The following is a 16,150-nucleotide window of genomic DNA, read 5'->3' on the forward strand; positions in this document are numbered from 1 at the left end:
AGTAATTATTGGGTGTTGTTTATTGTATTAGAAGCACTTGCTGAATAATCCGGTATTTTTTTACCTGCATGATGTGGATTGGGTGTTCGCTTCTCACCGGCCTCTACAAGCCCTAAAAATGAACACACAAACAGAAGGATTTATCTTGAAGTCTTTTGTGTCTTTCTTTTGAATCATTATATGTGATTTGTGTACATTAACTTTAAGTAATTATAATTCTAGTACTTACATACTGAAAAAAAATTGTGTAGGTTTTACTTTGAAACAATTTTCACTCAGAAATTGCTCATAAATTTCACAAATAATTACAAAGAAATGGCAAGTAACACATTGAATAAAAACAGTGTTTTCTTGTAAAATGTATTCCAATAATCTTTCTTTTATTTATGACTTTGAAAAACAGTGAGTCTATAAGTAACAGTTGTTTATAATGATATTTATATTAACATGCATTATCCATTTTTTTAAAGCACACAAATAAAGCTAACACTGATTTTCACTTCATGCTCAAAAGAAATAACTAAATTATATTTTGCATGAAAAAATGGCCTATGGTGTAAAAATTAAGCATTATTTTCACTATTTTACATAATTGTTTATGCAAAACATAATTTATCGATTTTTAATTCAGGATATGTTCTTGACACAATTCATGAGATTCACCCGACAACATCATCTGTTGATTTATTCCGAGTCCATTATGGCAAAACTCATTCATTATTAGGTGTAGCTTTAGCAGCAGCATTAGCACAAGCTGCACTACCTTCCTCCTGCTCCTCTACCTCCTCAAGCACCTCCTCATCCTGCACCTCCTCTGTGCAAAGCAGATGCAGACAGCATTATGAGAAAATAATCATGCATATGGTTACAATTGAGCAATGCATGCATGCAAAATACACACACTCACTCTGAACAAGGATATATAGACTTTTCTTTAAAAATCTTGCTATTTTTTTAAAGATCTATTATGCTTTCTTTAGTGTGTAATGTTGCATGAAAAAGCTCTGCAAAGTTTTAAAGTCCCTCCAGCGGGAGTTATTCTCTATATCAGTGCGCACTGTTTCTGAATTCCCTGAAACGCCTCCATTGTAGTCTTGAATTCTGGCAACGTACACGACACAATATTACTCATTCCTCATCCCGCCCAAGGCATACGCAAAAAAAATGGGGTGAGGCCTGGTTGAGTTAGTAGTGTGTTGTCGCTATGTCCAAGAGATGCAGTTTTTTCCACCCCGGTTTTAACGCGGTTATGGTAAGGAGTGTGACATTTACAAAACATGCTTGAATGACCAATCACAACACACTAATCCAGCCGACCAATCAGAGCTCATTGTGCTTTTCGGAAGGAGGGTCTTCATAGAGACTGGAACTAACATTGCAAGTTCCGTCATTACTAACATTGTTCAACAATTTGGTGTTTTCCAAAACCATAGTTCAAAAGACCAAACATTCACAAACTGCATCGCAAACTTGTGTAGTTAGAACGACAACTCTCGAGCTGTGGTTAGAAGCATGGTTTCTTCTTTTTATGACATGTGGACTTAATAAATCTTTATCTTGAGCAAAATAAGCAAACTGACATGAAGTACAATGTATATAATGTAATTTACATATTTTAGTTTGTCAAAGAGATTTTAAGCACCAAAGAGAGCGCTTGTGCGTACGCGCTCTGTTATGTAAGAACGAGCCTATGATTGAATCTGGAAATAAAGCAAAATAACTGAGAAAAATGAGAATTAGTCCTCAGATGCCATGTCCATAATTTATAGCAAAATATCTAGCAATAATTCAATCTCAAACGGATTCATTTAAAGAAGTTATTACTCCACCACCTGCGTGACATCATTCACCAACGTGGCTGAAGGACAGGTTTGCGACAATACGGTTTCCGGAAACAGTCGTGACTAGCTAGTCGATTTGTTCAACGATGCATCATACTATGGTAGTGAAGCAGCAAGTTATGTCGTTGTACGGGAAACGCACCCAAGAGCGTTACCAAAGTCCCTTTAAGACAAGTCATTTCACTCGGCGGCCATCTTTGATACACCTCTCGGGCATGTAAGAGCAGCTCCTATCTCTTTGAACGGGGAAACATCAAATTCTCCAAAGCTGCTTGCCAAGCTTTCGAATAAATTTCATATTTGAAATCACCAATGAAATCTGGCAACAACTGTCTCATAAATTTAGTTTCTAAAAGCTCGAATCATGACAAAAAATGGCATTTTTCAGGCTGGATCAAGCTACTGCGCATGCGCCTGCGTCTGAGTGTTTCTATAGGAACAATATAAATCACAACGGAATTTTCAGGCGCTAAAAATACTACCAATTTTAAGTCTGTTGAACCAATGGGATCATAAAAAAGGCGTACAGGAGACCCGATTTCTGGGGGGACTCGATTTCTCACCACAGCGGAGCTTCTAACGGCCGCTGCAGTGACGCAATGACTTTAGCAATCGGCGATTGGCTCTTATTTAGAAGGCGTGACTTATTCCGCCATGTTGCGCGTTGCACTTCCTCCCATTCATAATAATACGAGTGCACCGTCTTTCTATATATTAAAGTCTTTGGCTTTGGCACAGACTGGGAACTGAGGAGCTTCAACAACAGAGAATATGTGGAAAATAATCAAGATTTTGTAAAAGGGCATAAAAGTTCCTATCAAAATCACTTTGTCGGCTGTCTCCAAAATGAGATTTTGTCATATTTGCTACTATGGACAGTTTTGTCACCAAAGTATAGCAATAATCTCATTTAACTAGGCTATTCAAATGGATACAAGCCATTTCAGGGCAGAGGAAGGAAATTGTGCTCCATTTAAACAATGAAGGATTAGACTCGTGAATGATGTCACTCAATGTCATTACATAATGTACTTTGGGAAAACTGCTAGTCCTGATTCTCCACCCTCCAACTGATCCGGCCACACATGAACACTCCTTTCACCAGCTTCTCTCATATCAACTTCAGCTGCCAAAGAACATGATATCCATCCACCCTTATTTTCCTGTTCTTTACTGGACGTAGGGCAGGTTTAAACAAAAAACAGCCAAATGTCCTCCCAGAACAAAATATAGCTGGCACTTTTCATGAATACGGTTCGAAACAGGACCTAAAACTCTTAAAATGTTGTTGTTTTTCATTTTCAACAATTGAAAATTGCTTAACAATCTGATTTATTTTTAAATTAAGAGGTTGAGTTAAATATATGTTAGCTGTTTTATTTATTTATCTATTTATTTAACACATTTAATATGAGGTTTGACATTTGCACTATTTTAGGATGGGTTCTGATTTTTTTAAAAACTCATTTTATATGAGCAATTATTGCAATTATTACTATGTCAGAAAGGATAATATGTTTCCAAGTAAGTTGGATATTTGTATTAAACATAACGGCCAATCAGTAGGTAGTTTGGGACCAAATGTTCCTTTAATTAATGATAAACTTATGCATTTTTACAAATTAAAAGAATTTAAATAGAAATACATATGATGAAAATGTTAATATGAAACTATTCCTAAAATTACATATGTATTTTTTAAAAACTTTGGTTATTGAGATTATTTGTCTATTCAGAATCACTGTTTTATGGTGGAGATATTTGTAATAAATGTATTTCAAACTAGTTACTTTGCAATACTATATGTAACATCTATTTGTCTTGCTTCAAAAAAAGCCATATATACACCAAAAAGTGTCCTGTTGGAAATTGCCAGATAAATTCTTCTCCCTGAGCCCTTATTTGTTTCCTCAGGTCTATTTTCAGTGGGCTAAACATAAATTCCTGTCAAAAGAAGGGAAGGTTTGTTTTGTTTGCTAATCTCTTTGTTCCATGCAACCTCGTTCACGGTGAATCTCACCTAACTCTCTCCGCCGCTGGTAAATAAAGGTAACATTTAACTCAGGTATCAGGGTAAAAGCCCAGGAGCCGATGTACAAACCGGATCATCTACGGAGAGGAAACCTGACTCTCATTTGGGCTGCCAAGAGAGGGACAGACTGAGATTGCCATTGTGCTTCAAACAACAGTCCCTCTCAACAGCCTCGAACACATAAACCTTTCTCTGCTTGAGAACTCCAACTGGAATGTTTTAACTGAAGTAACTTTAAGACAATGCGGAAAACACATTCTCTTCATACTTTTTAGTCATTATGAATGATCAGAACTGTAATTTATTAAGTGCATCTAAAAAAGTTTGTTTATATCAACCTGTATTTTTAGTCTGGGTCATGCAAGAACAGATCATGTTTCATAAAAGATCACTACAATGCATTTATTTTATCCCACAATAACATAGATTTAATTTTTCAACCATAATTATTGGCATCCAGGAAAGTAATCAGTAAATTTGCCCTAATCAGTGTGAAAAGATATGAAATAAAAATGCTTTGGTAAATCATACTGACATACTAAATTCACAAAAAGTCAAAAGAATGAGAAAAGTCAGAATTATGAGGAAAAAAGTTGAAATTATTACATAAAAAGTCAATAATTACATAAAAATGACTTTTTTGTCCAAATGACTTTATAATGTCAAAATTATGATTCATTTTTCCTATCTGGTGGAAATGGGTTTGCATAAAAGGTGAAATATTCTACACGAAATATCTTTTTTTTTTTTTTAAATCTTATAATTTTATAATTATGACATAATAGTCACATCTTTTTACCCCCGTGAAACTAGCTATTTCAATGTGTTAGGAAAATGCAAACATCTAAATTTACATTACTTAAGTCAATTATATTACTTATTAATAGGGTTGGGAATTAAAAATCGATTCCAATTCTGGAATTGGATACTTGTTATGAAATAAAACTTTAGAATCCGCTTATTCTCTTTCGCATCTTTTTGCACTTAAACGGACAAATACACACAAAATTATGTCAAAATATCTTTGTAAACACAGTCGGTTATGTCTTAAATGAACTTAAACAGATGAGCAAGAAAACGCATGTGTACCAGCATATTGAATCCGTGCATTCGGTCTTAAAGTCACAGCAGCCTAAAAAGAAAATCACTCACTGATTTTGACTGAATAACTTTTGTAACTTTAATAAGGATTAATCTATATTTTATTTATAAAAGGTAAACTATGCAGTTATTTTAAATTTGATTTCAATTCTTTTTACTTTGTTCAGCTGTATTTATTTTGCTATTGCGAATTTTATATGTATTTGGGGGAATTTCATATAAAGTGAATGTTAAGCTTTATGCACACTACTGTGAGTTTAAGACAGTTTAACAGTCTTGGCTCGATGTAGATTTATTATTCACAGAAGAGGAAAACAAATTCAAACTTACCCGCTTGCTCCCTGGACGGAAACAAACCACAATGTTATTTTAACTTTTGCAATCACTATAAATGTGTCAGTGACTGAACGTGAGTCTATGCAATAATTCTCAGCTTACATCATACTCAATGTATATCTATCAAAATCCTCTTTAATGAAACACAAAGACACTTACTCATTCTCAACGTCCTCTCTGTATGACATGCTTAGATTTAGATCTGTTTTATGTACAGATTACAGAAGAATTTGTCAGTTTTTACAGTCATTATAGTAGCCTGACAACATGAAAACATTCAATATATCATGCAGATATTCATCTTACCTGTCTTTAGGTTGTTGTTCGGGATGATGTTACTCACAAGTTTGTTACCGAAGGCTGTTTGCTCTTGAAGCTGAACCCCAATGATATATAAATTGCCCAAAGATCACATGACTTCATATGTGATGATTTGTCTTCATAGAGGGTGGGCTGGATTTACATGCACATACATATGCACCTATGAACACATATAGTACATGCACAAAACATTGGACACATTCTCTGCGGATGTGCATTGTGTCTATTAATAGATCGGCTGACAACTGTGTTCTCATATGATGATCATTGAGTTCTGTTTTGGAGTGATACGTTTATACATAATAAAAAACATTGACTTAAAGTACATGATATTTGCATAAATTAATTGTTTATACTTGCAAATGCATACTGTGGCAGTACTATGATACTTACTGTTACACTGAAATTCATGCACCACCATGGTTTTTCACATCTGTCAAGAGTCGCATTTGTCTAAGTCATTGTAAAAATTTAATTTTAGCTGAATTCTGCTGTAGGCAGAGCTCGCACACTTTCAGTCTGAAGTCTGAAGTTGAGTTGACCTGTGGTTCATTTCCTGTGACGTTTGAAGGGTCATGGGATGTCAACCCCGCAGGTGAGAAAATTAACACAATGACAGTCTTTTCATTCATTGAGTAACTATGTGACACGTGTGACCTGCTGTCTTCACCCGCTGCTGGAGAATCTCTGCTCTTTATCACTATGCCGGATCTTTTATTAGTTTTTGAACAGTCAGAAGCTGTTTAGTCCCATTACTTGACATGTACTGTATGTCGCCAGACTTCTGAAAATGTATTATTTTTCTTTTTTTACTAATAAGATATGGTTGTCAGTCAGTTCAATAAAACCATGTCAGCTTGATACAAAATACCCCACAGATAATTTATTATAGCTTGTCAAATTCGCCCCTATTTGGGTGTGAGCAAAAACACGCCGTTTTTGTGTGTGTCTCTTTCCAGAAGAGGGTGGAGCTTTAACAGCTCATGCTTCGGTTGCTCAACAACAACAAAGCTGGAGAATCTCACGCAGCCAAAATGAGGATTGTCAGTAACGGTGTTCAGCCTTACATTGTTCAAACCGGAGTCGACACTGATGGAGAGACTCAGGAAGAAGTTACAACTTTTAGAATGAAATTGGACATTTCTGAATGGTTAGTGGTTAGATTTCTGTAATTTCTGTGGAGTTGATTCAACTCATCGACTAGCAAGTGCTGTCATGTTAATCTTTTGTGCAAATCCAGTGTTGAACTGACCCTCGTTTGTGAAGCAGTCCGTTGTAGTCCCTACCAGCCATTTGTTGTAGTCCTTAAAAAGCGATTTCTGTAAAAGAAAATATCTCCCTTTGCATTGAACTTTGAGCATCGTAACTTTGCAGATGTTGTTTATGCTCAAACAGCAACATTACACACTAACTAAAGTTAAAAAAGTGAAATCATAATAAACCACCCCTTTAAAATTTTGAGTTAAACATTTCAGTTAATACAATGAAAATTATTAATTTATCAACAGAAACTCAAAATATTATGTCATCTGAACCACATTAATTATCTAAGTTGATTTGACAAAAGAAAAAATGTTGTGATGAGACAGGAGATGGAGAACAACAATGGAGCAGATGATGGAAAGCAGACGTTAGAGAATTGCAGGTACATGTAGCCAACAGGTGAGATCAACACAAGAGTCTGATCAATCTTAACCAACGAGGACAGACAAAGAATGTGTAGCTGCGTTCCGATTGACAGGGTCCTTATGTAGTGTTCACTGCTGCTCCCTATTCCCTGAACACCAGATATCCATTTAAGTTCACTTCACTTGACAAAATGCATTCATTTGGAAAATCCTGCAATGTCATCAAATGTAGAAGAAACAACAGTAATGCAAGTTTGAGGTATGATGACATAATATACTTTACATGTTATATACTACATCCAAGTGCAATTCTATAAATATTAAATAACCATTATTAATTTAATTCATATAAATTGTCATATTTAAAAATACTAAACTGAGTGCTAAATGTCTGTTGCAATGTTTACTATGAAAATAAATATAATTTGGTTATATTTTATGTGCATTGTAAACCCTAACACTCAAAATAATTAATTGGTTTGAGTAGGAAAAACTTAAATTAAACAAATTAGTACTGTCAAATGAACTTTTATGAGTATTTAGCACTTTCTTTTTCTTTTGAGTTCACAGAACTGACATATTTTAAGTAAACTGAACTGTTTCATTGCTTTAAGTTTTATGAACTTATTTCTTTTAATTTAGATTAACTTAAGTTTAACTGAAACTGGGCTGGGATTTGTTTCCCAGCATGCTTTGTCCATGGCACTCGAAAGGGAGAGTAAATGCTAAAATTAAGTGTTATATAATGTTTTTTTGTGCAAGATTAATGTTATGTGGGAGATTTAATATTTTTGTTACGCTAATTTAGAAGAGTTTCTTTTAACGTGGGTTTTTGGAGAGTTATATTCATGCTGACAAGTGGCGCGTGTGGCTTGGTTTGAAAGCAAGTACGTTATATGCTTTATATTTCTGCACTCATTCAGCAAGTGCTATACCATACTATTGCTAACATGTTAGCAAGTTAGTATTTTCTGTATTAGCTAGTTATAAGTTTACATTAATAAAAATGTTTATGTTGAGATTACATGATAATTTTAAATTAAATGTATGAATTAATTTACTCAAATATTTCAATTTAAGAACAATTAAATGTTTGAGTACAAAATAAAAGTTCTGCTTACTTAAACTTTGAATTTCTTAACTTAAATTTTGATGTAACCGATTGCCTCAATTTGTTTTTTAGTTTTGCCAACTTAATAATTACTTATCTTATTTAACCATAATCATGAGATTAGCATACTATGTCACGGCTCGAGCACTTTATACCTGCAAACAACTGTGTACCACACCTGGGACTAATTAACCTCAATAAAACACTGGAGCCTCAATGTTTTTTGCCATTACATTTTTATTTTTTTTTCAAAGTGCCGCTTCCTCTGAAGCAATTGTAATGATGTTCCCTTTCATTCCCTATGCCATTTGCAGTGCTCTTAAAACTGAACATGTACGCGCCCTTCGGATTGGAATCTCCCTTAAGATGGCGGAATAGGCCTAACCTGTGGAGTACACTTCCCAGGGCTCTAAATGATGGATATGGTATAGGTATAAAAGTTATGCATTTTATAAACTATCTGCAATATTAAATGTTTATTATTCAGTGTTTTTTTTATAAAAAATATTGGTATAACAAAAATAAATCAATGCAATTTCATCCTTATAAAAAGGCTATATAAATGATATACAACATAAAAATTAGATAGCATTGCTACTCTTAAGAATGAATGGTAAAGAAACTATCTTCCTGTCCTCACTTGCTCTTTCAAAAAGAAACATTCAGGTTATTTATAACAAACCAGGTTATTTGCTAAGTCGCTTGATAAAAGAAAGATGAATGAAGAGACTCAGTGCAATGAATGCAGAACTTAACTGGGATGGAAACACTATTCAGACGGTCAATCCTGCACTAGAGTAAAACTGCATTATGTTACAGTCAATACAGGGGTAATGTGAGGGACAGAAAGGCAGATCTTTCATAGTTTGGAGGTGAGTCATGTGACCAGGGATGGGCGAATATCACAAAAATGCATTTTAACTTTCTCTTGTGAAAGTGAGAGTCGGTCATTTAGGAGTGAAATGTTTCACCTTTTTACACTGTGGCCTTGTGCACGTCATATTTTAGTGAACAGTGTTTGGCCTTTAAACTGCTTTTGTTTTCTCACCATCTTGACCTTTTAGAGAACTGGCTGGTTATTAGTTTGGACATGCTTTGGATAAATGGCTTTAGCCTTCCTTTTCATGCACTTCTTTAATCTTTTAAAATTTAAAGTATGATGACATTATTTAGAACCCGTATAAAGAACACAGCCAGATATTTATTTTTCAATACTATATTAAAAATAAAGTTCTTAATGTTTCAACAGTTTTACTGTTCTATATGTAGCTGGTAAGCAGCGCCCTCTAGCTGCTGGTAAGGATATGACCATCAGTTTCTTGGTGGCATGTTGGTCAGACTGCAGCCTTTATATTTTCCATAGACTGATATTTCCTCGTACCCATTATATGATCACCTAGAAAAGACAATTTATGAAAGAAGAAATACGGGACAAAACATGATTTTGTCATAATACGTCGGTACACTAAAAATAGAGCTGAAATACAGAACTGTCCCGATTCAAACTGGACGTCTGGTCACCCTATAAACATACAAGATCAAATGAGTTTCTAAAATATGTCGCCGCCATTTTGCCTCGACGAACTTGAACGCACCTGACGTCGTGAACACAACTTCCCAACTTGTAAATACGAACTTCCCAGGAGGACTTGAACGCACCAAAATGACCAACTCTCGACTGGTAAACTGAGAAATGTGCAGGTCGCTTTGGCCTTATCATTCACATACTTTTTACCATTACAGACATTCCATACATATATAGTCATGATTACTCATAGAGACAAAGAGGTTTGTTTCATCAGGGTACTGAATTTCCAGGTTTCTTATCATTTCATTTTATTAGTCAATTTCCCCAAAACACTATCTTTAGTCCTGACTAAACATTTGACTGTAATGGAGGATATACAGTACAAATATTCACATGAAATGACGACAAATCATGATAAGTATCTGGAGATTACACAATTTATTTACAGTACAATGCTTATGACACGTTTCACATCGCAGGGCTTTTAGTTTGACACTTATTGAACACACTGACAAATGATTTTGTATTTGACAAGCATGAATGCATTCCTATATCTTAGTTTATTTCATGTGGATTTGAAGCTTTTGAAGCACGTCAAAACGAGGGATGTATTTTTAATCAGCGTTGTCACTTCCTCTACTTCATCCCACCCTGATTTCCTGTAAAAAGATAAATAAAAAAAAGTCTTTCTTGTAAGTTCTGCAACAATGGCCAATGTCACTTGTAAAAGTTAAACAGAATGTGTTTTAGGAATCTCCATATGGTTCATTTTCATACTTGCATGTTTGCAGATGTTGATTGTGATTTCTTGTTTACTGCGCTGCATCAAACATTTTCTTCCTTCCTTCCATTCCAGACATGGCCTCCACATTTTTCCTCCAGTCACTGACCTCCACTGTCTTTTCCTACAGAGAGACACACAAATGTATCACAGAATTGTGTTAAAATAAAGGTCTGAGTGACGCTAAACTCTTTCATTTCAGCCCAGATGGACGGCATGGACCCACAGCTCACCTTCTCTGTGTCTTCCTTCTTGACGGATTTGAGGTTTGCTCTCAGATCCATGGACACCTTGTGTTTGGAGCCCAGCAGAGAGCGCAGGATGGCGTCAGCTGAGACTCGGACTCTTCTCAAGGGGGGTCGCTTAAATTTGCCCCTCAGGTCCAGGACTTTGATGTTCAGATCTTTGATCTGCAAAAGGTTTGATTACAAGTTTCAGCATTCACCCGTTTCTATTGAGCAAGTTTCTGTATAAGTCTGATTGCTACATTCTTAAGCCGTGAACACACTACACAAAAATTCAAATACTAATTAGACACAGAACAAAAAAGGTTTAAAATTGTATTTTTAAGGGTACAACAGCTTGTCGCTGGGACAGTACCTTTAAAGGGACATTTTTATACCTTTTTATACTCCAAAAAAGTACTAATATCAGAGGTGTAAAGTCCAGGTTCAGAAAGTAAAAGTCCTCCTCAGTATTTTGTTCCAGTCACCTGGATTTGATAATTAGCACAGTTTTTCAACCAGGGGGTACACAGCAAAAACTCCTGGAAGTATATGTGAGACCATACTCAAGAGTAGGGCTGGGTATCGTTCAAAAATTTTTGATATCGATACTGATACCGATACCTTGACTTCGATACTGATTCCTGAACGATACCTTTTTCAATACCAATTTTATAAAATCTGTTTTTACAAGATTACATTACCTCAAAAAATCTTTGGTTTTATATTTTAAGTTTGTTGACTTTTTTTTTTTTTACAGACTCGAAGACTCATCTCCTGAGCCACTGCACAAAAAGGCTGCTTATAAATTAACATTTATTTAAAATTATAGTTCTTATTTGGCTAAATTACATTTCCTTAACAGCCTTTAAACACAGGCTTTACTCCCTTCAAACTTATATTTTGCCACTGTTTCCCTACATCATTGTTGGATATATAATTATATATAATATATAATTATATCATTTCTGTTAGTTAAGCGTGTGTATATTTTTAGTTAAAGCTGTTAAGTTATAAAGCAATATCTCATGTAGGGTTTTCCTTTGTGTTTTATATAATGACCACTAGGAGGTGATCTAGGCACATGTTTTCCTTGATTGATTTTCTCTCAAGAAAATACGTTCAGTTGAAAACGGAAGTAAAATAGTGACGCACGTTTGTTGTGTCTTGCCATGAAATGAGAGTTCCATGTCTTTATTAAAATCAACACATTAATGATTTATCACTTATCCACCCGCAATTAATTGGAATGACATTTTTTATTACTTGACCTGACCCGCAGATTATCTATCTATCTATGTATCTATATATATATATATATATATATATATATATATATATAAATATGATTTTTCAGGAGACAACCGTTTGAAGATGTCCGCTCTGAGGGTGTGGTTGATGCTTGCACACAGTGGCAGTATCAGGAGGACGCTGATACCCCTTTTCCACCAGAATTGTGCCAGAGCATGTGCTCGTGCAGGCGAACTAGAGGCCGTCATGAACCGGTCACGTGTTTCCGAGCGCTGATATAACGCTGCTGTGTGTTGTACCTGCCCATAACTAAAAAAACATTGCGCGTCCCGCTGTTTGTGCAGGCAGTGCGGCACTTCTGTTTTGCTGTTCACAGTATCTGGAGTGACTGCTCTCACCTGTCCTTTTCGGAGATAAACTGAAAGTGAAACCATTGATTCACTCGCTCCCTCGCACTCAGGGTCTCTCTCGCGCGCATAGTTTTATATATTTAGATATAAATAACAATGTAGTGCAACGTTATAACATTGCTCAACGAGACAGCGACAGCATTTCTCTACCCACTCTCCCCGGCTCCGTTCGGAGGTATCGAAATTTGGTACCGAATGACAAGACACTTTTCGATACTCGATAGTATCGAGGCAATTCGATCGGTACCTAAAAAGTATCGAATTCGATACCCAACCCTACTCAAGAGTGTTAAGGCTGGTGCACACTGTGCAATTTTGTCCACGATTAGGTCGTCTGAGACAAATTTTGCAAATCCTAAAAGCCTAAAATCTGTAGTCTTTGATCGCTAGTTTGACATGTTCACCGACAGCCGATTAATGACTGTTGCGATCAAATTTAACCTCCGACGAAATTCTGGCAGTGTCAGAAGATTTTGCGCACAGTCCTGCAGTGTGACTTCTCCTACGACAAACGTCAAATTGTCTTAGTTTTTCAAGACAAGCCATTATCAAAATTAACGGTAGAGATTTCTTTGTTAGCCACCATTTCAGCTCACTGTCACCGAATGTGTATAGGTTGATGATGTAAAACTCAAGCGCGTCTTTTTTTACGCGTCTTGACTGTCGTACAGTCTGACATAAATGACGTCTGAGACAGAGTATGGTCTCACATATACTCCCAGGAGTTTTTGCTGTGTACCTCCTGGTTGAAAAAACTGCTAATTATCAAATCCAGGTGACTGGAACAAAAAACAGAGGAGGACTTTTACTTTCTGAACCTGGACTTTACACTTCTGATATTAGTACCTTTTTGGAGTAAAAAAGGTACAAAAAAGGTCCCTTTAAAGGTACTGCCCCGCAGCGACAAGCTGTTGTACCCCTAAAGGTACAATTTTAAACCCTTTTTTTCTGTGTGTAGGAACATATCTGTTTTCTCTATAAATCAATATTTTCAAACAATGTAAGTTTATAAGAGAGTATGTAAAACTATGTGAAATATTTAAATATACTTTTAAGTATATCTTGATCAAAAGATAGAGTACAAGTATAGGTATAAGTACACCGTACTAAGTATACTTAAACTTTCTGTCAGAATAAGTCAAGTATACTTAAGTGCAATTTTAAGTATATTTCTGAGAAGTTCATAAAAAGTAGACTGAAAGTATACTTTCTTATTTTTAGATTAAAAGAAGTATACTTACAGCACACTTGAAACAACTTCTTTTTCGTAAGGCTGTGTATGAATGTATTTTGGTCCTGACGACTGATCATGCCCATATGGACCGGGTCTGATCTAGTTGGGCTCAGTCGGTTTACAGTTGGTGTTAAAAGTCGTTTATATCAATTAGTTATTGCCAGCATTTTTTTTTTTTTTTCACCAATAAAGTCATTTGCAAGGCATAGTTTATTAGCAGTTTCTGTTTTTCATATAATTTTTTTTTTATTTAATTAAATTGTGCATTGCTGTGATTCGTCTTGGAACTGTTTGGTTTGGTTCTTAGTTTGGATTTAAAAAAATAAGTAAAACATTTCTATACACTCTTGTGCTCTATTAAATCACCAAATTTTAATTTGGTGAATATGTATGCATTTTTTCACTTTTAACATGAACTGACAAATTAATGCTGGAAACTTGTTGTGTCATGTCTGGTTAGGGGACTTTTAATTTTCCTAGCATTGATTGTTGACTGAGTTACTGTTGCTTATACACAGTAAAAGGCTAAACGGTTACTTTACTTCTCTTGTGTTGTGAAGCACTTTAGCCTCGATGTCATAGCGCTCCTCGTCAACCACATCAATTTTAGCGTGTAGTTCCCGACACAGCTCCTGATAGAGAGAACAAATAGTTTTTACAGGACTGCCACTGATTTTGCTGGTTTTGAAAGTAAATCTTATAGAAGTACTATGGCATCTCAATGGCAAAAAGTATCCCAATCACCTTGAATTCACATACATACCATATTTATATACTGTATCATGATGCTTAAATAGCACTTTTGGGAATTCTATAGTATTCAAGAACATATTTTTTGGTATTTTTCTATATTAATACCAATAGAGTTTTGTGAGCTGTGGACATACCTGAAGCTCAGCGAAAGACATCCCACTGGTCTGTATCTGAGGAGCTTTCTCAGCCAGATATCTCTCCTTCTCTGCCTCTTTATCGACCAGCTCTTGCTCTAAGTCATCCTTTGCTTTAGCTACCATAAGACTCTGACAAACACATAGACATGCACTTTGAAATGTAATATATGCTAGGAGAAAATCAATAATAATAAAAGTTTGAATGCACTTTATTAATTTGTGGTGTTTGCTAAGTATTGCTCTTTTGTTTTGTTTTTTTAGCAACCACACATAAACACCTAAAAATATGGCATTTTGCACAAGCAAACTCTAGTTACATTTTTCCTCAGAAAATACAAAAATATTGCATGGAACTACAATTTATGAAGCTACAACAATTGCAGAAAATTATTTTGCAATGCAAATGTACCTTTAGCATCAGCTTGCGAGATGCAGAGATCTTGGACTTTTTCTGTCAAATTTGAAATGAGCATTGGTTATATATAGCACTCATTATATATGTTGCATATATGTTATATACTGCATATTAAATACTATCATTCATTATATCATGTGTTATTGTTACAGTAGATTAGTTTGCAGGTACATTAGTTAGATAATGTATTGAAAAAGTGGCATTCAATGATGGCTTTTCACTCTTACCTCTTGTCTGCAAAGGAATAAAAACACACAATTAGATAATAAATATCATAATTATTATTAATAAGAAAGCTTTTTTTTATAAAACATCATATAGTGATGTCCAAAAGCCTAAGACCCCAAAGAAAATGCATTATTTCATTGCAAATTATATAATAACCATAATAATTTGAGTGAAAAGTATTTGATATGTCCCTCTTATGCTTTATTGACAGCTGAAATGAACAAAACCTGCTTATTCAGTGTGAGAATGAAGAAGCTAGAAAAATTGCATCAGTGTTACTAATGTACTTCTTTAATAGTGTGACCTAGAATCTTTAAATATGCCTTCTTGATTTTATATCATAAGATTTTCAGTCTGGTCTCAGACTTTTGGACTGTATTGTATTCACACACTACTATAATCAGCCTTCATTAACATTGAGGCCTTGAGTTAAGACAACACAGCCGGTAAATCCAAGAATAGAGCACATTTGTCGAGGGTGCCGTAAGATGTCTAAGATGACGAACAACAAAAAGCAGAGACACAATATACTCACTCGGGCATCTTTACAATGGTGATTCAACCTAGGAGATAAAAATAAAGGCATTTGTTTTCAAAGGGCAGGACCATTGGGAGGCTCTTCAAGGGGCTTGAGTATCAGATTCAGACGTGATAATCAGATCATCGGCATTCATGCCATTATACCTCTATTCACTCCAGCAACAGGAATCTCATGTATTTGACTCTTATAATCATTGCCGTTATAATCATTGCACGTCATTTGTTGAGCATCTAAGTCCTGCTTTTTAAAATGAATGAAGTGACACTAATTGATTGATG

General features: G+C 35.2%; 2 protein-coding genes across 3 annotated transcripts in view; both read right to left on the reverse strand.

The window, feature by feature from the left end:
- tnnt2b (troponin T type 2b (cardiac)) overlaps nt 1–5,498 on the reverse strand; it is a 17,250-nt gene extending 11,752 nt beyond the window's left edge. Inside the window, exons 1-4 of the mRNA XM_051898139.1 lie at nt 5,470–5,498; nt 5,305–5,315; nt 764–814; nt 65–112 (exon numbers count right to left, since the gene is read on the reverse strand). Coding sequence (XP_051754099.1) covers nt 65–112; nt 764–814; nt 5,305–5,315; nt 5,470–5,498 — 139 coding nt within the window. The remainder of the gene's footprint in view (nt 1–64; nt 113–763; nt 815–5,304; nt 5,316–5,469) is intronic.
- Nucleotides 5,499–10,321: 4,823 nt separating this feature from the next.
- Nucleotides 10,322–15,265, reverse strand: tnni1b (troponin I type 1b (skeletal, slow)). Of its 2 annotated transcripts, none has more exons than XM_051898185.1 (6): nt 15,098–15,265; nt 14,686–14,817; nt 14,341–14,430; nt 10,913–11,089; nt 10,684–10,803; nt 10,322–10,557 (listed from the first exon to the last, which is right to left on the reverse strand). In XM_051898185.1, exons 1-5 carry the CDS (start codon nt 15,104–15,106, stop codon nt 10,711–10,713), a joined length of 501 nt encoding a protein of 166 aa, XP_051754145.1. In that variant the 5' UTR covers nt 15,107–15,265; the 3' UTR covers nt 10,322–10,557; nt 10,684–10,710. The 2 variants fall into 2 exon arrangements, with proteins under 2 accessions (XP_051754145.1, XP_051754144.1); XM_051898184.1 differs by having other exon boundaries at nt 10,676–10,803.
- Between the last annotated feature and the right edge of the window lie 885 nt (nt 15,266–16,150).

Source organism: Ctenopharyngodon idella, chromosome 6 (genome assembly GCF_019924925.1).
Source record: "Ctenopharyngodon idella isolate HZGC_01 chromosome 6, HZGC01, whole genome shotgun sequence".
Classification (NCBI taxonomy): Eukaryota; Metazoa; Chordata; class Actinopteri; order Cypriniformes; family Xenocyprididae; genus Ctenopharyngodon; species Ctenopharyngodon idella.

What these genes read in the sequence shown, in the direction of transcription:
- tnni1b (XM_051898185.1), bottom strand. An exon ending in TGCTTCACAACACAAGAGAA is followed by an intron (nt 11,090 to 14,340) that starts GTAAAGTAACCG and finishes AACCTTTTGCAG; the next exon opens with ATCAAAGATCTGAACATCAA. An exon ending in AGAAGGAAGACACAGAGAAG is followed by an intron (nt 10,804 to 10,912) that starts GTGAGCTGTGGG and finishes GTCTCTCTGTAG; the next exon opens with GAAAAGACAGTGGAGGTCAG.